The following is a 26,404-nucleotide window of genomic DNA, read 5'->3' as shown; positions in this document are numbered from 1 at the left end:
AGGGTCCTGGGATCGAGCCCTGATTGGGCTTTCTGCTCAGCAGGGAGCCTGCTTCCTCTTCTCTCTCTGCCTGCTGCTCTGCCTACTTATGATCTCTGTCTGTCAAATAAATAAATAAAATCTTTTAAAAAATAAAAAAAAAATGTGTAAAGCAATGTAAAGAAACCCCATGAGGTCACACAACTTTAAAAAGAACAAAGCTGGGAACTTACATTATCTCATTTCAAGGTCTATTACAAAGCTGCTGTGTTCAAAACAGTGTGTTGTTCTCATGAAGCTGGACAAACAGATCAATGGGCCAGCCTAGAGAGTCCAGAAGCAGACCTGCGTGCATTGGTCAACTAATTCTCAACAGGGGTCTGTAGGCAATTTAGTGGAGAAAACATCGTTTTCACAATGAATGACAGTAGGAATGTTAGATATTGATATGTACCGACAGCAAGAACACCAAAAATATCCATTCATCACAGCTTGTATGAATTCAATTCCAAATGTAACGTAGACCAATATATATATATATATAAAATGGAGATGCATAAACCATTTTGAATAAAACAGAGGCAAAATCTTTGTGACCTTGGATTAGAAAAATAATTTTAAACATAATAACAATGGTGTGGTCCATATAAAAAAAAAAAAGATAAAATGCACTTCATTAAGATTAAAACGTTTTCAGCAGAACACGTTTATGATGAGGGGCAAAGTCAAGATTTGAAGATGTTGATGGGACACCTGTATATGTCTCTAAGGGGAGTCCTAGAGTGTCTGTCAGGGGAGGATACACAAGATATGACTGGCTCTCTTCTCTGTGGATTGATACAGGCTAGATTGGGTAAAGCTTGGTCAACATTGGGCATGGTATTAAAATGGACAAGTGTAAAATCATCAAGCTTTGATATCCTCTGTGCCGAAGGGCTATGTAGGGGAGGAAAGCTTTTCCCTTTTTCTGCTCTTTGGCTCACCTAACAATTAAATTCACATAAGACCGATTAACCAAGGGAAATAAAATAAAAATAAAAACAAAAAAAAAAACAGAAAAACTTTGATTTCATATATATGGGAACCCCAAAGAAATGAAACTCCCTGATAATCAGGCAACTGTGTATATGTTCTCCTGAGCTAAGGAGAAGGGGGTAGGGATTCAATGGACACAGAGGGGCATTTGAACAAGCAAGCCCTGCAGAGACCCCCAAGTTTGCCATGCCTACCGCACACTCTTTGTAGTTTTCCTGGTGGTATCTCTCTTCCTAGACCAGGCCCTCTGTCTAAACTCTTTTAGGTAGATACTGGGGAAGAAAAAAACTCCTCTTGAACTCTTTGGGCCTGATTGTTTTCAGCTCAAAACAATCCACATATCGGGGCGCCTGGGTGGCTCAGTGGTTTGGGCTGCTGCCTTTGGCTCGGGTCATGATCTCAGGGTCCTGGGATCGAGCCCCGCATCGGGCTCCCTGCTCCGCAGGAAGCCTGCTTCCCTCTCTCTCTCTCTCTGCCTGCCTCTCTGCCTACTTGTGATCTCTGTCTTTCAAATAAATAAATAAAAAAAAATCTTTAAAAAAAAAAAAAAAAAAAAAAAAACAATCCACATATCTAAGTGGCACATTGAGACAGCCTGCCCTGAACTCCATCAGATAGACTCCTTCATTTACTCAGGGTTACAAAACTTTCAAAGCCTGGAAACAGCATTAGATTTAGAAATACCACTTTCTTACTTTTGCCTATGCAAATTAGTTATTTAAACTCTAAAACTTTTTATGTTCTTCTATGCATAATAGAGGTAATAATACTTATGTCAAAATATGCAAAATTTTAAGTTTTAAATCATCTAATGAATTCATAAGATTTTATTTATTTATCTTAGAGAGAGAGAGAAGCAGTGGGGCATAAGGGCAGAGGGAGAAGGAGAAGCAGACTCCCTGATAATGATGGACTCCATCATTCCTGGGTACTGAGATCTGACCTAAGCCAAAGTTAGAGCTTTCAAAGATTGATCCATCAAGGTGCGCACTTCCTCTTAAATTTTTCATCTTCCTTATTTCTCCTACCTTCTATGTTCATGGGGAAAGAGTGTTTATTGTTTTATCGTTCTTTTTCTTTTTCTCCTATCCTGCAACCATCCCTTCCAGCGAAGTTAGTCCCGAACCATGGATAGTTCTGCACCCGTTCTCATATTGCAGATTGTTGACTGTATTGATTCATGGACTCTACACACATCACATCTTAGTAATGGGGCATACTTGGACTGTCAGTGCTCATGTGTGGTTCTCTTTGTTCTATCTCATCTCACATTTTCCTCGTGGCTAACCGGGTACTATTACAGACTACACTGCTTTCCCTCTCATTCTTCAGAAAGCTGGATGAACTTACAGAACAGTCAAAATTTCTTGACCTGCTCTGACTATGGCCTTTCTGGGTCTCCAGAGAAGTAGTGCCTGAGGCATGCTAATGCAAAGGAGGAAAGCACCACCCAGGGCAAAGAGAGACATCATTCTGGGCAGTGGTTTAGCACATTGGCCAGGGTCTCTCTAGAAATGCCTTTGGGAATGTAATTAATTACAACTTTCAAAGAACTATTAATTACTGTAGTGTCTCCTAAAGTTTATATTTCATTAGTCCCAACCAAATTTTCTTCAGGAGTAGGCAGAAGCTCGATGATTTCCAGGACCTAAATACTCATTACCTTTTGCAGAAAATAAAAAAAAAAAAAAAATACTTTTATTTTTTTAGTGGTCTAGCATTCATCTTAAATCAGCATTTGAAATTCCTAGTCTACTTTCCTGGGTCAGAACAACACCTTTCTTCATCTTTGATAGATTCAGTAAATATTTGAAGTCCACGTCCCTTGTGAAACTGTAGAAGGAGTAAGTCATATTGAAATTTTCAAAATATTTGTAGAGAATTAATCTGGAAGTATGTGAATTACTGATTTATAATTCTCTTCATTTTATTGCAGATTTTGATGCTGGGGATGATTTGGCACAGTGAGTATCTGGGAGATGGAATATAGCCTAAAACTAACCTGCCGGACTCTCAGATCTTATGCTTAGTGAATTATCCTTGTCATCTTGGTTTGGGAAGGGTTCCACCAAGCACAATCTAGACGAATTATCTGGTCTTATTCCATATAAATTCATTCCAATACTATAAGTTCTCTTGAAATATATGCTAATTCCATTCCTATAAAAATGCTTTATAAATGTTAGTTTTAATTGTGTATTATTCATTGAATTTCACTGAGTGAATTTAATTGTGTCCTATTCTTGTACTTATGTACAAACCTCTGTTTGTACATAACTGCTGTTAAGAAATAGCCTTGTATGCTTGAATATGTACAGTGATAAGAAATTCCAATATTTTAAGCACTTGTCATCCTAGAATAGTTTCATCTGAGTCAACTAGTTTAAATTTATAACATGCTATTCTGCTACACTAAGGGAAAACATGAACATGTGATGGAAATATATATATATATATACATATACACATACACTTGAGAGGTGGGGAGAGAACATGAGTGAGGGTTGAGCATGGAGTGGGGAGAGACACAGTGAGAGAGAGAAGCAAACTCTCTGCTGAGCAGGTAAAGGACGCAAGGCTTGATTCCAGGACCCTGAGATCAGGACCTGAGGCAAGGACAGCAGCTTAACTGACTCAACCTCCCAGGCACCCATGATGGAAGCTTTAATTTAAACATAAAAGCTTCTATTCTTATATGATAGTTTAACTAAAAGCACACTCAAAATTTTTATTTAGAATAAGCAAGGAAGTGAAGTAATCAGTTAGCTATATTTTTATAGTGCAAAGAAATCACTCTAAGCATTAAGGTTAAGCATTCCCTCAGAGGACCAATGAGGCATCCAACCAACCTAAATGTTTTCCCCAACAGATTGTTGAAGCTGAAGTTTACCTGAACGGTTATGAAGTCCATGTTATGATACTTTTTCCTTTATTTTTCTACTGGCCTTGGTTGTGTGGAGGTGCATGATGCTTTCTGTGGTTCTAAACTAATCTGATTTGAGCCAAAGTGTCATGGGCTATTTCTTATTAGCTCATGTAATTCCTCATTAAAATTCTGAATATCGTAATGATATCTTCATTGTAAAAGGAGTAAGATGCAGTTTAGAAAGATGAAGGAATTCACTCAAGGACTGTACTGGTTGGTTTCCTTAAGACGCCTCAGTGTTTCTCCCTCTTCCTGTGTTGTGCTCTTCTAACCACTTGTTCGGTGGTTGTCTGACATTTTTTACACATCAACTATAACTTCAGTTTTTAACCTAAGAGGTATCTATAATATCTCTGCCATCAAAATGTTATTTTTATGGCAATAAATCTCCTCCCTTTTTTCCCTTTTACATCTGCTGTCTGCAGTGATCATGTGCAATGCCCCTCAGGTTACAGGGTGAGATGGGTAAGTAGTACTATTGTGGATTCAGTGCCAATGATGGTCGAGAAACAAGGAAGAATCCTAATTAAACAATCTGTATGTTTGTAAAACTGAAGGAAAATTATTTATTTTTTTTAGAATGAGGGAATGCCAGACAAGATTTATGTTAAGTAGTCCGTATATCTTTATCTCCATAAATACTCAGGAAGACTGACTCCATGTTTGTCCACCCATCATCTTGCATATTCTTTTCTATTCGGGTTATGGATTCAGGATAATTTTTCATGCTTTTCTCATGACACCTATCATCTTCCTACTCAGCTTTCTTCCCAGACTGAGGGAGAATTGGGATTTCTGGCTCTAGACATTCACAGAATATTACTCCTGCATCGTGAGAAATGATTAGATTCTCTTGATCTGAGTTTCTTCTTTTTAAAATCAGAGATCTGGATTAGTCAAGTGAAGTCTGCCTTTAAATTATTTGTAGTCTTCTTGAGTAATAATTCTTCTTAAACCAAATTGTTTTAGGTAAATAACTGTTCCTGAAAAATTAACATTTCCCACCTCATTAACAAAGAGTAAACATCACTTGCAATGAGTAGAAAATAGATCAATGAATTCTACCTCCCTAAAACTTTTCAACTAAAGAGTAGTTAAGGTTAAACGTTGAATACTCTGTAGCTCAGTATTATTTTCAAAAAAATGTAGAAAAACACTAAAAATTACTCCTTTTTGAAGTTAGAATTTAGAATAATAATTCAAAGCAGAATTGCTCTCCTACCTTATGGACCATTTTCTGAATGCCTCTCTGTTAACTCTCTCTATATATGATATATAATGTAATGTTATATCATATCATATCATATATAGATAGTATATATAAAATATATAGAGATATAATACATATATGTGTATAGATATATTATCTATATATATAGTCTCTGGGACTATATAACACATAAATATTAATTTTGAGATTCCCTACTGTTGATGATTTCTATATAACTTTGCTACAAATGCATTCTGAGTTTTTTTTTTTTTTTTAAAGATTTTATTTATTTATTTGACAGAGAGAGATCACAGGTTGGCAGAGAGGCAGGCAGAGAGAGAGAGAGGGAAGCAGGCTCCCTGCTGAGCAGAGAGCCCGATGCGGGACTCGATCCCAGGACCCTGAGATCATGACCTGAGCCGAAGGCAGCGGCTTGACCCACTGAGCCACCCAGGCGCCCCATTCTGAGTTTTTTAAAAAATAGAAATTGGGAGGACTAGTTATGACTGTCCCAGCAGGTCCAGAGAAATATAGGAAGTACACTAGCTGTTCAAACCCACTAGGGACAGATAATTCCTCATCATTGAGGCAAGTAACTACTCCAAGTGCATTCTCTCTATTCTTAACTTATTTTGAATCAGTTAAGTAATGTCTTTATATAACACATCAGTTACAAAAGATGCAAATACATGAATGTTGCATTTATTTTGTTTCAATAAATATCGCTGAGTGCAACCTGACCATTAAGTTTGAGTAATGTTACCTTGTGTATCATCCCCTTTTTTGACCCTAGTCCCTTAGATTGTATAAAAACACAGGATTTTTTTTTTTTTTGACAGCAGCATGACAAATGACAAATGCAACTATTGAAACATACTTGAGCAACTTAATGGTTTTATCTATCCTTTAATGATTGTCATCACGACCATTAGTCACAGTATTTACACTTTTAAATTTCTCTTTAACACATGAAATATAACTAGGTAAATGAATGAAATGGCTAATTTATTTCCACAATTTCCGTCATTAATAGACATTCTCTATTTGCTGTATAGTTTTTCCCCCACTCTTCACTCTATAAAATAACAGTGATTCCATTGGTTTAGCATGACACATTGGCAATATTTGGTCACATAGCAAAAAAAAAAGAGTGTGCTTTATACAAATTAAGCTTCAGCAGTTCAGACTGGCATGTTTGCATTTCCTGAGGTTTCAGTGCCAGATAATTCATGGAATTTGACCAGAAAAGGGTGAAAATAGGAAAGTTGACCTCATGTATTAGCCACACACATTTAGGATATATACAACAAAGTATTTTTTGACTTGACAGAATTTTTATAAACTTTCTTTCTTATCTAAATAATATAATTAATAATAATCATCTTTAATTTTTAAAATATAATTTAAATATTGTTAAAATCATTATCAGTAAAACTGAGCAACATAGATAATCATTCCCATTATAAAATTATTCCACAATACTTCTATAGAATCAAACAATAAAACTGGAGAAAGCAGCTTAATTTAAGAAATCAAGAATAATTAATATTAATATAATATTCATGTCAATCTATTCTTAGTAAACTTTATATCGTTGTGTTCATACTATTAAGTTTTCACCAAATTTGTTTATTTCCTTCAGAAACATACTCATTTGTGTGGAATCTATAGAAAACACAAGTATATGGAGAAGCAGAGAAACATCTCAGAATTCATACTTCTAGGACTTTCATATGACCAGAACGTAGAAATATTTTGCTTTGTGCTCTTCTTATTCAGTTATAGTGCCCTGTTGGCAGGAAACCTTCTGATCCTTATCTCCATTCAATGTAGTCCTCTTTTTCACCAACCGATGTACTACTTCCTCAGCCACTTATCCTCTATGGACATCTGCTATACCTCTAGTATTACACCCAAATTAATTAGTGACCTACTAGGAGGGACAAAATCCATCTCCTACAGTAATTGCATGTTACAACTATTTGCCGTGCACTTCTTTGGAGGCATTGAGATCTTCATTCTTACCGCCATGGCCTTTGATCGCTATGCTGCCATCTGCAAACCTCTCCACTACCTGCTTATCATGGACAGGACAAGGTGCCATCTCCTAGTCTTGGCTGCGTGGGCTGGTGCGGCTCTCCATTCTTTTCCTCAATTATTGATGGCAATCCAGTTGCCCTTTTGTGGTCCTAATGAAATCGATCACTACTTTTGTGATATCTTCCCTCTGCTGAAAGTTGCCTGCACTGACACCTACATCACTGGTGTCCTTGTGGTTGCCAATTCAGGTATGGTCGCCTTAGTTACCTTTGTTGTCTTGTTTGTTTCTTATGTCATAATTTTGTTTAGTCTAAGACATTACTCAGCTGAGGGAAGACGCAAAGCCCTCTCCACCTGTGGGTCTCATATCACTGTGGTCAGCTTATTTTTTGGGCCTTCGATCTTTGTCTACCTTCGACCTCCAGACAGTTTTCCTGAGGACAAAGTATTTGCTCTATTTTATACCATCATTTCTCCTATGTTCAATCCCTTAATCTATACTCTGAGAAATACAGAGATGAAAAATGCCATGAGGAAAGTTTGGTGTCAAACATTATTTTCAAAAGAAGTACACAATTAATTTGAGCAAACATATACCTAAGCAAGTTTATTTTAAAAATGAGCTTGATGTGACTAAACGAGCTAAAAAATATTTGATTATCTTTATATACAGTGTCTATTGTGAATGGAATTCATGAAAGAAAGAGGAATTATAAAGAAATTTAAAGGGATAGCTAAATGAATCCTAATTCTCACCTACCAGAATTAATTGAAAACTTAATTTTATGGAGTATTAAGGAGGTGTGATTAGTGTCGCCAGTAGAAAAAACTGCCAAATCAAATAAAATGACACTATTTGGTCAGTGAATTATAAAGACAAAACAACTTTAATGATAACTCTATTAAAAATCCTGGGCTTATATGCCAGTTCTCATAGTGATACACATTCTGCACTAGTGATGAGGTTGAAATCCAAAATTAAAATAATGACTTTAAATCATCACAAGTACCTTTCTGATAGCACATTCATTTCTACTTCCTCTATGTGCATTCAGAAATCAGCTGTACAATGAAGATATCCGTATAAGAGACCTGTTTTAAGTCAGCTCCTGGTAATCAGTTCTCCTGAATTCATATCAAAAATAATAGTAATGCGTAGTTAAGACAGAGCAAGAGTCAATAATTCAGGCTGCTAAAAACATAATTACTTGTTTTTTCACCATTGACAAGAATATAAAACATTTTTGATAAAACCTAAGGGACTGAATAATAAATGTAATTGTTGACAAACCCTACCTATCTCCAGTTGATGAGGGGAATGTTAATGAATCCAGTAGTGAAGACTTTCTCTGCTATAAAGAGAGAGAGAAAAAAATAAAACAAAATGAAGCCTAGCAAAAGACAGATTAAGATATGGTCAACCAACCAAAGCAAATTAAAGTACATTTTGCAAGCATATTTTGGCTGCATATAGATGTTTATAACTGCTTTATTTATAATTGTCAAACCTCAGAAGCAACCAAGACCTCCCTCCACTGGTGAATAGATAAATAAATTGTGATTTCTCTGGACAATGGACTATTATTCAGCGCTAAAAAGATGAGCTATCAAGCCACAAGATGATATGCAGGAAAATTAAATGTGTATTACTAAGCAAAAGAAGGCAATCTGAAAAGGGTGCTTATTATGTGATTTGCAACCATATGGATCCTGGAAAGGCAAAACAATGGAGAACTTGACACCTTCAGTGTTTGCCAAGGGTCAGTGTGGAGGGTAGAATGAATAGACAGATCTCAGAAGATTTTTAGAACCGGAAGCATATCTGTATGTTAGTATAGTTGTGGATACATGTCCTTATGTATATTGAAACCCATAAAATGTACTACATCAAGGGTGAAGCTTAATGAAAAGAATATTTGGAGAGATAATAACTTGTGAGAGTAGCTTCCTTTGATGGTCCCACTCTGGTGGGAGAGGCTGTCTGTGTGTGAGGACAGGAGTATTATGGGAAATCTTCGTACTTTCTGCTCAGTTTTGCTGTGAACCTAATGCTGCCTTAAAAAATAAATTTTATTAAGTACTAATATACATTATGACATGAGAAATATACCAGAATTTGTAAGTGGAATGAACAAGAGACATCTGAAAAAGATTTTCTACAGAAAAAAAAATATATATATATATGTACACACACACACACACACACACCTTTTTTGCATGAGATAGGATTTAAATAAAGGTTGCTTAAGAAACACAGCAAATGTCATTATAGAGAAGATGTTTGAATGTTTGATAGTAGGATTTTATTAAAAGGGAGATGTTAAAAACATGGAAAACGTTTTAGAATATGTAAGTAAAATGGAAGAGCTGCAATCAGTCTGTAGGCCCATAACAACCAGGTATAAAGAGCAGAAAAAAAAAAATAATAATAATGAGGAAGGTGAAATTTACCAGAGCTGTTAGAGCAGAGAGGAAATGGACAGATGGCCTCTGCAGTTATATACAAAGAAACATAACTGTTGCCAGATTAAACTTTTTCTCCTAGGCATGTTCTATACTGTATCATTACCTAGCTGGACCTAAGAAAGCTGTCTCTGAACATGAAATAGTAGTTCAGAAAATTAAATTAAACAACAGATTCATTTAAAGACCTCTTTTGTATAGTGGTTATTATTTGTTTTCATTATCATCCTTAATAATATGAATTTCTCTCTTAGAATATTATTAGTGATTGAAACTATTATTTGCACACAATGCTGACCTATGGCTACGGACATTTTCTGCTACAAATCTAGACACACATTTCAAATTAACCAGGCTTTAGCATTCTATAAAATCAACAACTTTCACAGAAATGACCAGACTTCTTACTGTGGCTTTCATGTTTAATAAATTGAGAATATAGTCTTTATTTTAATTGAGATATAAATGATGTATAACATTATATTAATTTCTTGTATGTAACATAATGATTTGATACAAGTATATATTGAAAAATAGTCACTGCAATAAGTCTAGCTAACTTCCATCACCACACATACTTACAAATTATTTTCATGTAACAATAACTTCTTAGATGCCATTTTTATTACACAAAATCCTGCCTGAGGATATGAAGATGTAGATTACAGAATTACTCCAAATCAGAATCTAAAATACATATAGATATTTTAATGGAAAAAAAACAAGCATATTTGGTATTAGTTGACACAAACTATTTTCAAAAAATATATGCAATTCAGCATATATGTTTATTGATGTGAAAATGTTGAGAAAGTTTGCATGTTATAAGAAACAATAACATAATGTAAAATTAAAAAGCATACAACTTCAAAATATTAAAGACTATCCTGTGTAATGTAGCTAATGCATTTTGCTGAAAATTCTTCATGAGGTATAACAGCATTCAAATTCATGCTTGCAATGTTAAAATATGTCAATTTTTAAGAAATAACCACAGATAATATAATATTTTATATTCACTAATAAGATTAGCATAGCATACCAGCATAAACTGTAAAGGATTTCTGGGCATCAATATGTGTGGCTCATATAATTAATTTGTTTAAAAATTCAAATAAAATATTTTTAAGCACTGTAATGGCAGAATGGCACTTTCTCACTAATATGTTTTTTTTTTTTTTTTAGTTAAGTTTTTTTTTTTTTTAATTTTTATTTTTTATAAACATATATTTTTATCCCCAGGGGTACAGGTCTGTGAATCACCAGGTTTACACACTTCACAGCACTCACCAAACATTGGGGAGGGTATGTGCTTTGGTGAGTGCTGTGAATATGTTTTTTAATATATTTTATTTTTTAAAGCAGATTTAGATTTGCAGGAACATTACACAAAAAGTACAGTGATTTTCCACATACATTCTATGCTCTTCACAATTTCTGTTCTCTGACATCTTGCAGTGGGGCCCTACATTTCTCATCACTACTGAGCCAATATGGGTACAGTATTCTTAAGGTCCATAGCTTACATTAGGATTTACTCTTGGTGTTACCAAGTTTTACAGATTTTGATATATGCATTATGTCATTTATCCACCATTACAGTATCATACAGAGTAGTTTCCCTTCCCTAAAATATCCCATGTTCTGCTTATTTACCCCTTCTCCTTTATCCTTGAATTTTTGCAAACCAATGATTTTTTTATTTACATTGACCTGTTTGTCTTTATCAGGAAAAATAATTCATAATTCATGTCTGTGATGTAAATATTTCTGTTTCAAGGGCTAAATATCATCCTTGGGACTATCTTATTATTTTAGTAATTAATATTCTAATATTCACTATTACTGCTTATCCACTCTTCTTCTGTTGCATAAATATATCATCCTTAACTTGGGTCATCTAAGCTATAATTATAATAATTAATATTATAGACAAATTATTATCATTGGTATGATTCAAAAGAAACCTAGCACCCCCAAAATTAGAAGGGACCAATATAGGAGCATAAAGTAGATTTTACCAAAAGAATACTACTAGGCACATAAACCAAGCCACTAAGGTCTTCTTAATATCAAAGAACTATCTCAGAAACATGAATTTTCTCATCAAGTTCAGTTACTGTTCTAGAAGTATGTACTTAAACATATCACAAGATTTCAGAATATAAGTGTGCCTGGGTGGCTCGATCAGTTGCGTATCTGATGCTCGATTTCAGCTCAGATCATGATCTCAGTAACAAGGGATCTCCATCTCAGGCTCCATGATCAGTGGGATTCTGCTTGAGAGTTTCCCTCTGTCCCACTCCTGCTCATGAGAATGCTGTCTATCTCACTCTCTCTTTCTCTGTCTTTCTTAAAAAAAAAAAAAAAAAAAAAAAAAAAAAAAAAATCTTTAAAAGAAGGGATTTCAGAATATAACTCCAAGAATTGGAATGGAAATTATTAGATTACATAGTGTCTTTTACAACATAAAACTCCTATAATTATTTGAATCTGATACTTTCTACCAAGTCAGGAAGAACAACTACATTGAAGGTTCATGGTCAGCTGCAATGACACAAAAGTGCCTGATAATGGAAACTGGAAGACCAAAAGTCTCCAGTCTGTGAATGCAAACATTCAGGGTGGTACAGAGCAGCAGAGAACACCCGGAGTCCACATGAAGAGGAACAGGGCAAGCTCTAGATCAAAACCACAAGCAATAGGGTAGGCGAGACAGGCAGAGACAGAATAGTGGAACACATCTAAGGCTATAGACCTTATGTACCTGTTTGTAGTTTATGCTGTCTATTCCTCTACATAAAACTGACTTAAGCCCAACCAGTGTGTGTGTCCATATTGATATTTTCCTGAAGGAACTAGTGCTCATCTCCAAAGACAGAATTCTATTAGCTCTACCACATTAAAATCATATTTTTTTTTAAGATTTTATTTATTTATTTGACACGCAGAGATCACAAGTAGACAGAGAGGCAGGCAGAGAGAGTGGGGGGGGGGGAAGCAGGCTCTGCTGAGCAGAGAGCCAGATGTAGGGCTCGATCCCAGGACCCTGAGATCATGAGCTGAGCCCAAGGCAGAGGCTTAACTCACTGAGCCACCCAGGCGCCACTAAGATCATATTCTTTATGGACTTCTAGGTAAATCCAAACTATGAAGAAAATATTTGAAATTTCCTTTCATCTTTAGTCATCTAAAATCCACTTCTTGCTGCATAATTTCCTATGGTAGCTTTCCCTTCTGGATTCCTCAGAGTGTCAGAGTGTTGAGCAAGCTGTTCCAAGTGTATAGAACACCACTATCATTTACCCATGGAGAAGGTGTTTGCAGGACGTGTGTATATAAATATACAGGATGACCACAATGAAGTGGAAGAGGGCAAGATACAAGATGTAACATAGGAGCATATCAGTGGACAGAACTCAATGGGCATTTGGCCCCAATTTGGACCCCAGGAGTAGGTTGATCACATAGATGTCTGCTCAGGCAAGTTTCAACAAGGACTGCAAAAACTTTGGTCAATGGTACCACAGAAGGGTAAACTCAAGGCCAGAAACATCTGAGCTAAAGAATGCACAGAGGACTCCACCCAGGCCATAGCCACCAGCACAGCATAGACTTGCCTCATGATGGTTATGTAGTACAGGGGCTTACAGATGGCCACATAGTGGGCAGCAGCCATTAGGATAAGGATGAAGATCCCCAGGTAGCCAAAGAAATGTAGTGAAAAGACATGTACCAAGCACTCACTGAAAGCAATAGTGGTATTCTTCAAAAGGGCATCCACAACCATTCTAGGGGCTATGGAAGTACAGACGCAGATGTCAGATTAGGATAGGTGGAAAAGGAAGGAGTGCATTGGACTCCAGAGTGTCCAGCTGTTCTTGACAGTAGTAATAATCAGAAAGTTACTCAACATCATCCCCAAATAGAAGTACATGAAAATGAAAAACACTATTTCCTTCCTAACAGGATCCTGGATCAACCCAAGCAGAAAAATATATTCATATTATTCAGCTGCATGATCATGAATGAGGAGAAGGAAAGGTGTGAAAAGATTTATCCACAAAAAACAATAGTAATTAATTTACAATGTTCTATGCAATGTTATGGAATAATTTAAGCAAATTAATTCATGGTACTATGTAATATAGTGGGATATTTTAGCAAAAATAAATACCCCTCATAGCTATATTCTGTGTGTGTGTGTGTGTGTGTGTGTGTGTGTGTGTGTTCTCATGTCACTGCAATATTATGTTCTCAATTCTTTTTTTTTTTTTTTTCCACAGAAGGGAAGATCAAAAGTAGGCAGAGAGGCAGGCAGTGGTGGGGAGGAGAACCAGACAGTTGTGGGTTGGTGGGGGAAGCAGGCTCCCTGCAGAGCAGAGAGCAAGATGCAGGGCTTGATCCTAGGACCCTGAGATCATGACCTGAGCTGAAGGCAGAGGCTTACCCCACTGAGCCACCCAGGCGCCCCTGTTCTCAGTTCTTGATGACCACTTCATTGAGTGCTGTCAGTCCCACAGTATCTTACTAATGTGACACCTTCCTTCAGCACTCTTCAAATATACCTCTCCCTAGATTTGACATGATTCTGACTAATTTTGCCAATGAAACGATATAAAATTAAGATATGTTGCTCTGTTCTATTATTTCCCTCATCTTTTTATATTTAGTAAATATTGGGGTCCTGTTTTGTATAGCACATCACTCAGTCTATAGGATATATTTGACTGCTCTTGAAGGTTCAGGAATATTAATGCAACATCATATGTTACTCCCAATCCTATAAGGAAAGTCTTTCTTACACATATATTTATATATCACATATTTGTCACACATATCTTTCTAAATGTATGTTATTTGTCAATACATAGTCTTCCACTTCTCCCACATATTCTCGTAGATATAGCAGCTTTAAAGGAGGAACAAGAAATACAGCTTTTCAATAATAACCTTTGAGCACATTTGTGATATTTAGGACTTGATAAGTACGAATGAACAGAAATGAATGTTCTTTCGTGTTTGATAGTATCTTACATATCCTTATTTCCTTTTTTTTTTCTTCTTTTTTTTTTTTTTAACACAGAAAGAAATCACAAGCAGGGAGAGAGAGAGGCGGGGAAGGGAACCCAATGCGGGGCTCTCTCCCAGCACCCTGAGATCATGATCTGAGCCAAAGCTGGAGGCTTAACCCACTGAGCCACCCATTCACCCTCACATATCCCTATTTCTGGTTTTCTTTCTCTAGTTTGTAAAAAGCAATCCTTACAGCACTCATACCCTCGATAGAATTGGGAGAGATAAACTTCATAGTTCATATTTTCAGGAATAAACGTTTTAGTTTTAACATCTTAGAGATTTTACTGAGATTTGTTTGAATCAGTGCTTTGTAGTCTCACATTTTCAGAAGTAAATGTCAGTGAAGGGTTAGCAATCTATGTAACTAAAGGGGGCATGTATATGTGTGACCAAGACATTTTCCTGACTAACTGAAAACCTGAAGACCATCCACAACTGATGCTCAGGTAATCACACTTACAACCTCCTGTTTTAGGCTCACTAGATCTATTTGACATTTATTCTGTTATCTTAACAATTATACTTTCTGGTGTGGTATTAAAATTTAAGCAAGAGTAAAAAAAAAGCAATATTTAGTTTTTATTGTATATTACAAATAGAATTTGTGTTTTTGAAAAATACATGTAAAAATAATAAAATCTGTAGGCTGCCAGTGACTTTCCAACCTCTAATCTTTGAAGAAAATTCCATCCTTGAAATTAGCATCTCTTCAAATTTTTTAGATTCACCTGAATCAGGTAAAGTAAGTTTGTAGTAAGGCACATGTTGAGTACATCAATAGAAATGTATATATTTAGTATATACTCACCCTGGTTGACCTAGGAGAATGAGATTTTACAAAGCTGGGGGTAAGTCATAAGGAGAGAACAGGACTGTTAGGCAGACTACAAAATTACAAACTGTTTTTTTTATTTAACTTTGGTAGCATGGAAAAAGACTGTTTACCTAAAATTGTGTTAAGGGGCACCTGGGTGGCTCAGTGGGTTAAAGCCTCTGCCTACGGCTCAGGTCATGATCCCAGGGTCCTAGGATCTAGCCCTGCATCTGGCTCTCTGCTCAGCAGGCTACCTGCTCCCCGCCACCCCCTCCACCCCGCCTGCCTCTATGCCTACTTGTGATGTCTGTCTGTCAAATAAATAAATAAAATATTTAGAAAAAATAAAAATAAAAATAAAATTAAGTGTTAAGAAACTCCCCCAGGTAGCCAACAATTTCACCAGTTCAATTTTATCTTGCCACCAGAACATTATCCATTTGACCTTTTCTTCTGTTGTCCTTCCAAAATCTCTGTTGCAATTTTGTGTTTGTTTATTTCCAGAGAATTGATTCAAGATGTATGTCTGCTTGGAGGACAATTGACTTCTTAATCTTGTCATTCAAAGAGAGAGATTGTACATTTTAAGGAAAAAATATATAATTGTTACATAGTCTCAATTTTCCCTGGCCATTTTGTTTCATAAGCTCATCATTCTTTCCTTGTGATGAAGTTCTAGAACCTAGATGAGGTTCGGTGGTCTGAGGTCCGGAGCCAATGACCAAGAAAGAATTCTTGAGACATCTTTGGTGCAAAATGGTGGTTTATTAAAGCCCCGGGACAGAACCCATGGGCAGGAGGAGTTGCTGCCCCAGGTTGTGAGAGATGGCAGGTTATGTACCTTGCGGTTGGGGGGAGGTGAGGGGAAAGGAGGTTTCAAGGGAACTTTCATATGCTAAAGAGGGCCTACAAGGTGCCAGAATATCAGAGGCCTTGCTGGCTTGATCAATGTTGTCTTTTTGCAAGCCATTCACATTTCTGCTATCAAGTGTCTTTGTTAGTAATATTTGGGTTTAGAAGAAATTTAACTTTACTTAGGGCTTGAGGAACTGAGTTATTTGCCTCTGGACATTGTGCTGTTGATAAGGTAACTTCTTTGTTTGTAGATCTCTAGGACATCTGTAATCCTGTCTTTCAGGATTGTGATCTCTGCAAGTTAACTATTTGCCAAGGGGAGCTGGTGGAGAGGGGGTGCAAGGTGCCAGCTTTTGCTTTGTCTTCAGCCAGCCTCCTGCTCCCTCATCACTCGGGTGTTGGGTTGAGATTAGAGTTTACAGAGGTTGAAGCTCAGGATGAGAAGGTTTAGGGTCTTGTACCAGTGAGAACTGCTTGTGTGAATGGAGAAATCCAAAGCAGTCCTATTTCTGGTAAAATTTCATTATAAATGGTAACAGAATGGAAAATGTAGAAAACTTTGGGAATAAGGTGTGGTAATTATCTAAATTCATGCTTTATTTTTATTTCCTATAATCTGCTTAGATTTGGATGTCAGCTTTTAAATAAATCTTATATATTAAGATTGAAACCCAAAAGTCACCTCACTTCAGTTCAGTTTATTTCACTTGATGCAAACAGCTGAATGTTGACAGCCTCCAAGTGACCAACAGCCTTAGAAATTTAGTGTAGTGATAAAGTTATAGAATATAGGTGAGGTTCAGTGGGGCGAGGTCTGGAGCCGAAGGCTAAGAAGGAATTCTTAAGCCATCTCTGGTGCAAAAAGGCAGTTTATTAAAGCACAGGGACAGGACCCATGGGCAGGAATAGATGCTACCCTGGGTTGTGAGGGATGGCAGGTTATGTACCATGGGGTTGGGGAAGGTAGAGGAAAGGGAGGTTTCAATAGAACTTTCATATGCTGAAGAGGATCTACAACGTACCTGATACCTGAGGTCTTGCCAGCAACAAGGTTGTCTTTTCCTTTTAGCAAGCCATTAACATTAAGATAGTTGGGACTTTCTTAAAGAATGTCACATTGGCCCCACCCAGGAGTGGGGATGAGGGGGAGATTGCCAGGTGTCAGCTTTTTGCTTTGTCCTCAGCCAGCCTTCTGCTCCCTCATCAGTGCATAAATAATGAATAAAAGTGGTCTGTCCTCTACCTTACTTTTCAAGTCATGTATTTCCCTTGCTTAAATTTTTTTTCAGGAAGTTGGTCAAATTGCTATTCTACTAGTGCCTCCCAGAGTGATGATACTTCCATGAGTACACAGATTGGAACAGTAACAGCTGTAGTGGGGAATCTGAAAGCCTGATGCTGTGAAGGGATTTCAAAACAGAGACATGTGACAACATCACATATTTTCCTGTAACTATTGTGGGATATTTTACAGTGACCTTGCAGTCTGTCATCTCTCAAGAGAGGAAAGCTGTAGTAATTCCTCCACTGCTATCTTCTCTGATGCATGCCCCTTTCCTGTGGGAAGCCACACTGAAAGAATAAGCATTAGGACATATAATTTATAAATATTTTAGTTTATTGGCTCTTTCATTTGGGAAATTCATTTGAATTTTCTTAATCTGTTCCTTCTACACTGAAAAGACTATGGTGGGAATAGATGAATATTTTAATATTTAAATAATTCTCATAATTAGACTTACTTATTATTTAATAAGTATTTTCAAATTTATCTCAGTTCCAGGATTTATGCATACTTATTTAAAGGAATGCAATATTGTAGTTTCATAAATTAGTTATTATTTGCAACTGTAATTGTGACAATATACTAGAAGGTATAACAAAAACATTAAATTGTGGGAGAACTTGTATATAATTTTGAGGATACAACTTGATCATTTCATGTTAAAAAGGGAGACTAGTGGGGTTCCTGGGTGGCTCAGTTGTTAAACCCCTGTCTTTGACTCACTTCATGATGCCAGGGTCCTGGGATGGAGCCACACATTGAAAGACCCGCGGATCCCCTTACCCAAGAATCCAACACTGCCACTGGATGCAATCAGCAAGAGGTTCTTTATTGTTACGCAGGCGCCTGTGGGTGGTCAGTGCGCGCCTGCGGGTGGTCAGCAGCTCCTGCTAGCTGAGCACACCGGGCTGGGGTGGTGCCGGGTTTTTATAGACAGGTACAAACAAGTTTTGGGTGGGGCGCAACTGGTTGGTGGACAGTTTGAACTTTTGAAAAAGGCATTCGTGGAGTTTGCTGATTGGCTTTGGGGACCCGCTCGCGCGGAAGAGAGAGGCGGGAAGGGGGAACAAGCTGATTGGTTCTGAGGGCCCGTGCGCGGGAGGAGAGAGGCAGGGAGGGGGAACAAGAAGGGGGAAGGTAGGAATGCCATCATGGCGTCTTCTATTATTTCTATAAGCTATAAGCGAAACAGTTACAGAAGGGCAAAAGAGCAATTAGTCACGCAATTAATAACCTAATCTACGCCTAAAAGCCAGCGGTTCACAGAAAAGCAAACAAGCGGTTAGTTATCCTATCTATCTTCCAGGGGAGGGGACTTTCCAGGGCAGGGGTCTTTCAACATCAGGCTCCCAGCTTGGCAGGAAGTCTACCTTCTCCTCTCCCGCTCCCCCTACTTCTGTTACTTCTATTTCTTCTCACTGTGTCTCTGTCTAATAAATAAATAAAGTAAAAAAAAAAAAAGAGAGAGACTAGAATGTCTTCAATTTCATTTAGTGTCTTATTACATTATTAAGTTCAATGGCTATGGAGTTTACCTTCAAACATTCTTTTACACTAAAATTTAAGTTAGAAATAAACATATTTTTCAAATTATTTTTCAAAATTTACTGACAAAAGAAATCTACTTTTTGTTTTCTTTTTCCAACTATTTTTGCTTTATAACATAGCTAGAAAGATAGGTTTCTAGAGCTCAAATTATAATCCACACCCCATAACCACCCTTATAGTTCAAAGAATACTATTTGCAATCCTAATCACCCAACTCACAATTTAAGCTCAGGATTTTTGTTTCTCTTTTTTTTAAATACAACTACCTTCCTCCATCCTCTGTCTCTAGCCAATTTAGGAGGAAGTTCCATAATCATTTGGGGAACTGGAACATTACTTAGAACAAAAGTCAGCTGTGAATAACACAATGGAAATTGATATGTAAAATAAATTTTGTGCATAAATTACTGTCCCTACTATCTAAAGGTTATAAATAACAGTGGTACAATTTCTTGTTAGAAAATGGTGATTTTTAAATCATTATATTTTCAAGATTTAATCAAAAGTATTTTTAGTACTTCAAAATAAGTGAATATTTGATAAAATTAAAAAATCATCACAAAATCAATTATGATTCCTAAAGGGAAAAAATGTAATAATATTGATTTATAAATTAGCCATTGTGATTTGTTGAATTAGGTTTATATTTTGTTAGTAGATTTTATGATTTATATATTGTCAATGTTTTCATCCAATTTTTTTTTTTCTTTTTCAGATACTCAGTTATTTGTGCATAATACACAATTTATGGAAAGTCAGAGAAACATCTCAGAATTCATCCTTTTGGGACTTTCCTATAACCAGAACATACAAAAATTTTGCTTTGTTTTCTTCTTATTTTGTTATGTTTCTGTCTTGGTGGGAAATCTCCTAATTCTTGTCTCTGTTCGATGCAGTGATCTCTTTTACCAACCGATGTACTATTTCCTCAGCCACTTATCCTTTATAGACATTTGCTTCACCTCCTGTATGACACCCAAACTGATTGGTGACCTGCTACTGGCTAGAAAAAACATCTCTTATGATAACTGCATGTTACAGGTCTTTGCCTTGCACTTCCTGGGAATGATTGAAATCCTCATTCTTACAGTCATGGCCTTTGATCGCTACGCTGCCATCTGCAAACCTCTCCACTACCTGCTTATCATGAACAGGACAAGGTGCCATCTCCTAGTCTTGGCTGCATGGGCTGGTGGGGCTCTCCATTCTTTTTCTCAGTTTTCTCTGATAATCGGGTTGCCCTTCTGTGGCCCCAGTGAAATCAATCACTACTATTGTGATATCTTCCCTCTACTGAAAGTTGCCTGCACTGATACCTACATCACTGGGATCCTTGTGGTTGCCAATTCAGGAATGGTTCCTTTAGTAACCTTTGTTCTCTTGTTTGGGTCTTATGTTGCTATATTATTGAGTTTAAGAAATCTCTCAGCTGAGGGAAGACGCAAAGCTCTCTCTACCTGTGGGTCTCATATCACTGTGGTGATCCTATTTTTCAGACCTTTAATCTTCGCCTACCTTCAACCTCCTACCACTTTCCCTGAGGACAAAATATTTGCTCTATTTTACACCATCATTGCGCCTATGTTCAATCCCCTGATCTACACCCTGAGAAATACAGAGATGAAAAAAGCCATGAGAAGGGTTTGGTGTCAAAGGATATTTTCAGAAGAAAAACATAATTGACTTGTCCTACTCAATAAATGCTGAAATCTTCATGCAGGAGCAAGAATGAACTTGAAATCAGAGAGCTCTGATCATTCAGATCATTGAAACCAAACCTTTCACTTAATGAATGTTGGAGATGATAAGCTGAGGAATTATGAGTAAGGTGACAGTTTTACTAGTGGAAATGGGATTGGGTAATGTAAGGGCCTGGTTGGCCAGAGGGAGACAATTTGTTGTAGTAAACTTAGATTGACCCTATGCAGTGAACTTAGATTGACCCTGCCCTTCCCAGAGGAACTTACTTGCAAAGCCTAGATACAAGGGCAGGTCAGGCCAGGTGAAGACACCCAATCAGTGGGATGCGCATATATTTACTGAGGTGAGTTTAAATCCCACTGGCCACCTGTGTGTGGTCCGGGTTCAACCACTCCTATAAAGGTTAGTTTGAAAGGCTGAAGAGGAAGAGGAGTAGGAGAGTCCTCAGAGCTCAGAGAGCCATCAGAGCTGTCAGAGCTGTCAGAGCCATCAGAGCTGTCAGAGCAGTGAGAGCCGCCAGCAGCCCTGCTGCCCAGAGCCATGGCCTCACCAAGCGGCCTTCCGGGAGCAGCAACATTCTGAGGAGCAGCTTCATTCCAGGAGCGGCTTCCTTGACATGAGGCCTCCTTGGTGAGCGGCCTAGTCAGAAGCAGCATGGTCTGGGGAGAGGCCTCGTCTGGAGCAGCCCCGTCAGGGAACGGCCTCGTCCAGAGTGGCCACGTTGGGAGAGGCCTTGCCAGGGTTGTCGTCATCACCTTTTTGTAAGAGCTAGCCCTTACCAGTTAGTTTGGTTTCTGATGCTTGGCGCGAAATAAAGCTTTGCTTGACCTTCGCTTTGTATCAGTGTCGCTCCTTTGATCACGAACCCTAACAGATAGGAACATAAGTATATTAAAAATATTCTAGGCTAAAGGAATGATGATTATTATGTCACATACAGTAAGCATTTCTGAAGCTGTGAAACTGCTTGTAAAACTTGAATATTTATTTGCATATGAAATATATACATGATGATTTGACAACATTTTGTTATTCTGTAGAAATGGAGATGAAAAGTGGTTTTCAGAAATTAAAAAAAAAAGAATTTTCTTCTTGTTATTAAACTTTATTTTCTGTAGGAAATTCATCTAAATCTTATGTTAAATAAATTATGTGATAAAAAAATCCATGTAGATACTTTGGTTCTAAATCAAAGAAAAAAGGGTGCTCATACTTGCCCTGTGGGAGCTGCTGCACCCCCTCCCACCCGATCTCCCTTAATGTGTCATAGATAGGGACAAAGGGATAGGGGGAAATTTTCATTTCTGTTGTCATGTTTATTGCATCACAGATACTCACAATGGGGAAAGACAAGATGAAAAAAGTAGCAGAGCTTATCCCCTTCCAGTAGAGCTGGGTTAGTTGAGCGACCTCAAAACTGCATTTGGAAGAAACTGCACATATCTGCTTGCTTTGTCATGTAGACCTGAAAAATGCATTCCATTTCCATCCTGATGGAAAAGGAATAGGGCCAACTGAACTTTATCAAGATAGAAATTTTCCTTCAGCATAATTCTTGTGTGTGTATCTATATATCTATATCTATATCTATCTATCTATATTTTTTCATCTCAAAGTGAGAAAGGAAGTAATAAAAGAAAACACATTTTTTTGTGATATTAAAAGATATACTACCATCACCCATGAATAGAACATATTGTCTGTAGGCATTTTGGAGAAAATGTTCCCAAGATATTTTTTTCCCAAGTATTTTTTATCATCAATAGAATGCAAATAATTAGGATCTTTATGTAAAAGAATTGAGATTCAAAAGAAGATCAGTAATTGTGTAATACCATCAAGGGGAGTTATTTCTAAAACATGAAGAAGGGGCACCTGGGTGGATCATTTGGTTAAGTGGCTGCCTTCAGCTCGGGTCATGATCTCGGGGTACTGGGATCGAGCCCCACATTGGGCTTTCTGCTCAGTGGGGAGCCTGCTTCTCCCTTTCCCTCTGCCTGCTGCTCTGCCTACTTGTACTCTCTATCTCTGTGTCAAATCAAAATAAATAAATAAATAAATAAATAAATAAATAAACTTAAAAAAAATAAAACATGAAGAAAATTTTCAAACAAAATGCAATAGAATTTTAAAAAAAAGGATAATTTCAACAGCTACATAAAATGAAGGGGAAAGTGGGGCACTTGGGTGGCACAGTGGGTTAAGCACCCAACTCTTGATTTTAGCTCAGGTTGCGATTTCTGGGGTGTGACATCAACCCTGCTTTCAATCTCCACACTCTGCATGGAGTCTCCTTGAAACTCTCTCTCTCCTTTCCCTCTGGCCCTCTCATTTGTGCTCTTTCTCTCTAAAATAAATCAATAAATCTTTTTTTTTTTAAAAATGAAGGGGCAGGAAAGAGAGAAAAAATGATAAGAAGTGCAAACTGTAGCACATTTATGTGCGAGAAGAATCACATAAGTTACAACTTAGACAAATTATTAAGAAAAAAAATGAATATTGTGGTGGCTTAAACTACAACTACATCACTAGTACCACATCGTAAAAGACAGTGTAGGAATTTCTACAGGTTTGGAGAGAAAAAGAATGAGACTGATAAATCTTACTCTTAGTCCTGTTGTCTTTCATTAATGTAAAAAATAAAAAGATACTTTCATATCAGCCTAATATTTACTACCCTCAAGTTCTCTTTGAGCAAATGTTTTTACTTCATTATAAAATTTCATAATACCATAAGTGATTAATCTGTATAAAAACTTAAAGGTAAGTCAGAATGTAAATAATTGGTATATTTTGTCCTCAGCCTCAAGAGCCATCTGAATAGCACTTAGGGAGAAGAATGATCATCAAACCAGGAGTCCTACACTTTGATTTGCATGTCAGTCTACCATTTTTTAATGGCCTGACTCTTGGTCAAATCAGCAAACAACTAGCATCTTGTATTCTTCATTTACAATATAAAACTGATAAGTAAAGTTATTAGTGTCATTTAAATATGAAATGATAAATTGAAATGGCATTTGAGAAATTGATTAGTGGCTAGGACTCATGGGATAGCTATTACTTAAGACATTAATCATCTACAACAGAAGTCCTAGGACTATTTCCATATTCTTTTCTCAATGGCACTGTCTTCATGGTGCTCTCTTCTCACCCATCTTCTAGAAGTAAGGAACTCACAGAGAAGATACTATGTTATTTAGAGAAACATAATTTATAATGAATTCTTCCAGACTGCTAAAATCGAGGTTTAACTACACAAGATAGGCAGCTAACAAATGCACATTTAATTATCTTTGGAGTTGCCCAGATTCTTTTCAAACTTAACGTATCCAAAATGTATTTTGTGAATAAGCCCAGCTAGACTTTTTACAATACATCACAGCAGCCTTTATCAAGAGCATAGTCTTCTTTCAACAACTTTCTTCCTGCTGTGCTTTATGACTGAATAATGACTCATTCATCATTTCTAAGTCATAGCCCATTTATGGTACATTGATCTCTTAAGTGCTACCATAACTATTAAGACTTTTGTAATGACACTTCCATGTTGGAGGACAGTGAGTCTATGGGAGCAAATGCTCTTCCTTGATGGGGAAGTAAAGCTAGAAAGATTCAGGGGTATGGGCTGCACATCAGAGCCAGGAGATGACGGCATGGTTTGAAGAGGACTGGGAGGACTGGGCACCCATGGAAGTTCTGGGCTAAGAATAGAATACTGGTGAAAACATGACATAGACTGGGGAAGTTTTCTTTGAGTAAAGTGTTAGAATTCTTCCACTTAGGAGAAAAGTCAGTTCTGAAGAGGTAACCACAATATGGTAATGACAGTTAATAATACAGAGAGTGGAACATTCTTGCCACAAATACAAACAGTAGTGAACTATAATATAAAGTGATGGTAATAATGTATTCATTATAATTCCACAATGTATCTGCATATAAAATCATCACACTGTCCAACTCAATACATTTGTCAATGATTCCTCAATAAGGTTAAAAAAATACCAAAAACAAACAAACAAACAAACAAACAAACACAAAAACCAGATCTCCTGAGGAGAGTGGCAATAGACTGGACCAAAATGAAACACCTGGACTTGCTTTCAAGTTAATTCTTTGAAGGCAAATCCAACCTCACACTCTACCCTGGGTCGCTTCAGTGCCTTGAATATGGTTTTAGGGTTGTATTGTTATATATTCTTTTCATATTTAACTTATGAAATAGAATACATAAAGATACTTAGAAAGAGAGAGCTGTGGGCTGGGGTTGGGATAGAGAACTGGGCAGGAAATACCCCTGTAATCTCCATATGAATAAAAAACTAGAACACTGCCACCATCTCCACAGTCAACCATCCTGTCCTCACCGCTCCCCTTCCTAAGAACTAACTATTCTCTTGACACTGACATGCAATCTCCTCCTTGTCTAGCAACCTTAGTCAGTATTTATCTTAGCTGTTACAGAGTTTTCTTCTGGATCAAAAAAAAAAAAAAAAACAAACCACAGTGAGTCTTTGTGAAGATTAAACAGGAGCACTTAGTGTATGACACGCAACAAACCCACATTTAAAGATTTTCAAATGAAAGTTTTGCTCAAATGCAAATGTTCTTTTTCATATAACTTTTAAAAAATGTTCTAAATCAGGGAGACTTCAGTGGTTTAGTCCCTTAAGCGTCCAACTCCCGATTTCTATTCAGATCATGATCTCAGGGTCCTGGGATCAAGCCATGTATCAGTGGGGAGCCTGCTTGAGGTTTCTTTCCATCTCCCTTTGCCTGTTTCTCTGCTAGTGCTCTTTTTCAGTCTTTCTCTAAAAATAAATCTTTATTTTTCTCTAAACCAAAAATAATACAAAATAATATTAAGCTTTATTAGTTTATAATTTTCCCAGAAATTTACCTATATACTTGGAAGGACTTTATAACTCATTGTCATTCTCTTAGAAACTACAATAAAAACAGTTTTTGAGCAGAGATGAAGACCATTTGTTACCATGAGGGCCAAGGATGTCTAAACTTCTGTCAGTTTATGGAAATCAGAGAAAGGATTAGGCCCTCAAGTTTGTTTTCATCACAGAATTCCTTAAGTGCAGGAGAATATGGTCCCTGGTGCCCTGGAGGAATTTCTAATGACAAATTCCTAAATGGCATGCAACATTAATTGTGGCTTGCACACTGTTTATAATCCGGATCCAATCCTAGCTGCACTTTGTCAACTTATATCTAAAGGAAATCAACCTGGTGAACTTCTATTGGGGAAGGTAAACCCAAATTTCTTGGAAAGAATAGTGCTCTAGGATAAGAGAAATATAATTTATAATGTACTCTCTATAAAGTATTAATTAATCATGTGAGCTTGGGCATCTCTAGGGGTAATTTTAATGATGAAAATATAGATTGTGATTTGATTCCTTTGGATATAAAATTATTCCATTTGACTTCCAACTGTCGCTCTGAATATATGTC

The 26,404-nt window shown here is 36.9% G+C and overlaps 2 protein-coding genes and 1 long non-coding RNA gene across 3 annotated transcripts in view; 2 read left to right on the top strand and 1 right to left on the bottom strand.

Annotated features, from left to right (window-relative positions):
* LOC309873033 overlaps nucleotides 1-26,404 on the bottom strand; it is a 697,683-nt gene that overhangs the window by 159,364 nt on the left and 511,915 nt on the right. The window lies entirely within an intron of this gene.
* Nucleotides 6,783-7,770, top strand: LOC309872894 (olfactory receptor 4P4-like; the record flags this gene model as incomplete). Its single annotated transcript, XM_082747863.1, has 1 exon — nucleotides 6,783-7,770. Exon 1 carries the CDS (start codon nucleotides 6,835-6,837, stop codon nucleotides 7,768-7,770), a length of 936 nt encoding a protein of 311 aa, XP_082603989.1. The 5' UTR covers nucleotides 6,783-6,834.
* Nucleotides 19,982-20,917, top strand: LOC309872903 (olfactory receptor 4P4-like; the record flags this gene model as incomplete). The annotated part of the gene is made up of 1 exon (XM_082747870.1): nucleotides 19,982-20,917. One exon carries the CDS (start codon nucleotides 19,982-19,984, stop codon nucleotides 20,915-20,917), a length of 936 nt encoding a protein of 311 aa, XP_082603996.1.

This window comes from Mustela nivalis, assembly GCF_964662115.1.
Source record: "Mustela nivalis genome assembly, chromosome: 9".
In the NCBI taxonomy this organism is placed as follows: domain Eukaryota; kingdom Metazoa; phylum Chordata; class Mammalia; order Carnivora; family Mustelidae; genus Mustela; species Mustela nivalis.
The sequence above is the reverse complement of the archived record's forward strand: the minus strand, read 5'-3'. Positions and strand labels throughout refer to the sequence as shown.